The sequence below is a fragment of the Myotis brandtii genome, unplaced genomic scaffold, assembly GCF_000412655.1.
Source record: "Myotis brandtii unplaced genomic scaffold, ASM41265v1 scaffold521, whole genome shotgun sequence".
NCBI classification, from domain to species: Eukaryota; Metazoa; Chordata; class Mammalia; order Chiroptera; family Vespertilionidae; genus Myotis; species Myotis brandtii.
The window spans coordinates 228144-231723 of NW_005369870.1; the positions used below are offsets into that span (position 1 = coordinate 228144).

The following is a 3580-nucleotide window of genomic DNA, read 5'->3' on the forward strand; positions in this document are numbered from 1 at the left end:
GGGGGTGGGGCCCACTGGCCAATTGGCCTCAGCCCCTTCCCCTAGCTGGCCTCACCCTGATTGGGCCCCGATCAGGGCGGGCCGGCTGGCCAACCTTCTGCCATCTCCTCCTCAGGATAGGCCTGGCCCCGATCCGCCCCAATTGGGGCCTGGCCAGCCGGACTCCACCCGTGCACAAATTGCTGCACTGGGCCTCTAGTAGTTATTATAGTATTAATGACTATATTCTCTATGCACTACTTTACATCCCTGTGACTATTTTTATAACTGGCAATTTGTACTTCTTAATGATTTCACCTTTTTCACCTATCTCCTAATCCCCCTTCTATATGTCAACCATCAATTTGTTCCTGTTTGCTTATTTTGTTTTTTAGTGACATCATATGGTATTTGTCTGTCTTTGTCTGACATATCATTTAGCATAATACCCTAGGTCCATCCACGTTGTTGGAAATGGCAAGATTTCATTCTTTTTTATAGTTAAATGATATTCCATTGTATATATGTACCTCAAAGGCAAAGATAAAAGGATGATTACATTCTAGTTGCCACTAGAGTCTCTTCTTTGGAAGTAGAAGTCTGATTAGTGAGCCCAAATGAAAAGTTATTTGCCAACCTTCCCTATAGCTGGGCGTGTCATGTGACTACGTTCTGACTGGAGTGGAAGTATGTATTTGAGAATTCTGGATGCGATCCTTCTTTCCTGGACTCCAATGCCCACAAGATGCCTAGATCTATAGCAGTCACCTTGGACCAGAGGGCGACCTTCAGAAGGGAGGCCTCATACTAGGGTGGTGTAAGGTTAAGACAGAAAGAACCTTAGTCCATGATGATGGTGGAGCTACCATATCTGCTCTGAGATGCTTCCCTCTGCACTTACTTTTCTCAAGAGAGTAATAACTTCTATCTTGTTTCAGACACTATTATTTAATTTCCAGTCTCTGTTATTAGTAGGTGAACACAATTCCTAAATGATGCGCATGTTAAACATTAATTGAAACTATTTTGGGATTTTAGGGTTAAATTCCCAGATATACATAATGACCTCTCTCTCTCTCTCTCCCTCCCTCCCTCCCTCTCTCTCTTCCTGTTATACACACACACACACACACACACACACACACAATATACACGCACACATTTCAATTTGTAAGAAAAAAGCTAAGTGGTTATGTGAAGTTGTATTAACACATTTTATGCAATTACAAAGGGTTACATTTGTAACAGGAACTGTAAGAAGACAAAAACTAAAGCATTACTAAATTATTTTACAGCATGTATAATTGGACTTTAAAAAGTAGAGGGAGAAAGAAGAAAATACAGAAACAGAATGTAGAGCAATAGAATGTTAATAACTATTTTTTATTTTTTTGTCGATTTAGCTAAGTACAATATTAATAGCAAAAGAGGGAGAAAAGATCAATCTATAGAGCAGTCAGATGGAGGGGTAAGGATTAATCATTTTCTCTTCAGAAGCTGCCCCCAATTATCTTCATCTTTTAAGATCCAGCTCTTCTATGCAGCTCCCAGGGATGCCCATGTAGGAATTAACCTCTGCTCTGTGTGCATTTATAGAAACAGGACTAAGGTACAATGAATAAGGCATTTGTTTTAGGCACAAAATTTAAAAGGGGGTCAAAAGCTCAATAATCATGATACATATTTTAATGGAATATTTAATTGTAACACTACTGCATGCAGGCTGGTCTCCTGTTTTTGTAAATAATTTTTTTAAACCTCTATTGTTGGAAGTATCACATAGGTCCCCCCCCATTAACCTCTTCCAGCCCGCAATACATTTTTAATTATACTTTGCTTTTATCTTTATTATAGAACTCAAATAGTGCTTTTTATAAACATCCTCTCTCAACAGGCCCACACTTCTTTTTATATTCCTCATGCACCTACTACTCTGTTTCAAGCATAAAGGCCTCTTAAAAATATTAAATTAGATTTATTGAATGATTTTGCAAAAATATACTAGGGACTGCAGGATTAAGTTTTCATCATTAAATTCAACTATCGCAAAATAATAACTAGAGTAATGAATGTTTTGAAATGCTTATAATTCAGTTCTTGGGAATATCACCTGACTTCTCTATGACTAAAACCCTGCTCAGCCTGGAGAGATAGGGAATTGTAACACTACTTTGCATTCACATAGCGCTTTGTGCTTTCTTTTAATACTCACTTAATCCTGCAAGGTTAAGTATTACTATTCCTATTTATTGTGGAAAAATTGAAAAGGTAAGTGACTTGCCCAAGGAGTTTCAGGAAGAAAGTGGCAGAGCTCGCATTCTAACCCAGGTTTTCTGTGTCAAAATCCAATTCCCATCCTGGCTGGTGTTGCTCAGTTGGTCCCTTGCACCGAAAGGTTGCCAGTTCGATTCCCAGTCAGGGTACATGCCCAGGTTTTGGGTTCATCCCTGGTTAGGGTGCATTTCTCCGCGCCCCCCCCCCCACATCTCCCTTCCTCTCTCTCTAAAATCAATAATATATATATCAAATCCCATTCCCTTCTTCAAACACTGTCATAGGATTGACTGAAGAGAAACAATTTAATAGAATAACTATAATAGAGTGTATTGTGTTTAAGAATCTCAGTAACACCTTCAGCAGCAGTATTTTAGCAAGTGTACTTAATGATTAAAATTGTTCTGATTTTTGTGTGTTTGATGACATAGATGAACTCTTCTAGCATAACATCAAATGTTGTGATTAAGCACAGATACCTGCATATAGAAATGTCAAAGAACAGGGGGAAATTATGTAATACTTGAATATATTTCTAACTACAACTTTACTACTAATGTGTGCAATATTTTGCAAAGTATGTAAATCATGTTTGCTTCTTCATGAAAAGAAACGTTTGAGAAATTCTTTGAACTTTTTCAATGTGAAATTAAAGTACTTAATGGTTAGGAGTTAATTTTAATGGATTTTTTTTTTTAGACTTAGGGGGAAAATCCATGACGGTATTTAAAAACTCCATAGGGTAATTAATTAAATTTGGTTAAGAGTCTATAACTGCTTCAAATATAATTTCCATCAGCATATAATAAAGACATAACCAAAAAACAAAATATCTATTATTAGCCAATCTAGTAGATTTCTTATAAAAATTATTGGTTCTCCTCATTGATTGTTTCCTAGAGAAATGAAAAACTTGTCTTCTTTTTATAAGCTGATAGCTGAGTTCCAAGGAAAGCCTTTGTCAAGAGCAACCAGAACTCACAAGAAATTCAAAGCCATTCATTTTGGGGAATTGCAACCAGTCATCAATTACTCCGTATTGAACCATAGGGTGCCTCGGCATTCAAGTGCCAAGCGGCTTATTTGCATTATTCAAAGGATTTCCAAGGGAAGCCTGGAGATTTGCAGACGCCTTTAAAGATGCAAAGTGGTGTGTGCTTCTCTCATTTAAACCGCTCCTACCTGAAATGAACAGTCGGAATGGAACGGAGCTCTAGAGGTTTCTAACACCCTGAGCCGACCCGTCCGCAAAGACCCCCCTTGGGTGCCCAGCGGGCGAGCGACGGGCTGGCGAGGCGGGCAGAGCCTGACCCCACCTGGGGCTCCG

At 38.7% G+C, this 3580-nt stretch overlaps 1 protein-coding gene across 1 annotated transcript in view; it reads left to right on the forward strand.

Annotated features, from left to right (window-relative positions):
* Window positions 1-3151: 3151 nt before the first annotated feature.
* Window positions 3152-3580, forward strand: part of MYEF2 (myelin expression factor 2) — a 36469-nt gene continuing 36040 nt past the window's right edge. The window contains 2 exon segments of the mRNA XM_014548787.1: window positions 3152-3301; window positions 3303-3403. Coding sequence (XP_014404273.1) covers window positions 3158-3301; window positions 3303-3403 — 245 coding nt within the window. The 5' untranslated portion in view covers window positions 3152-3157.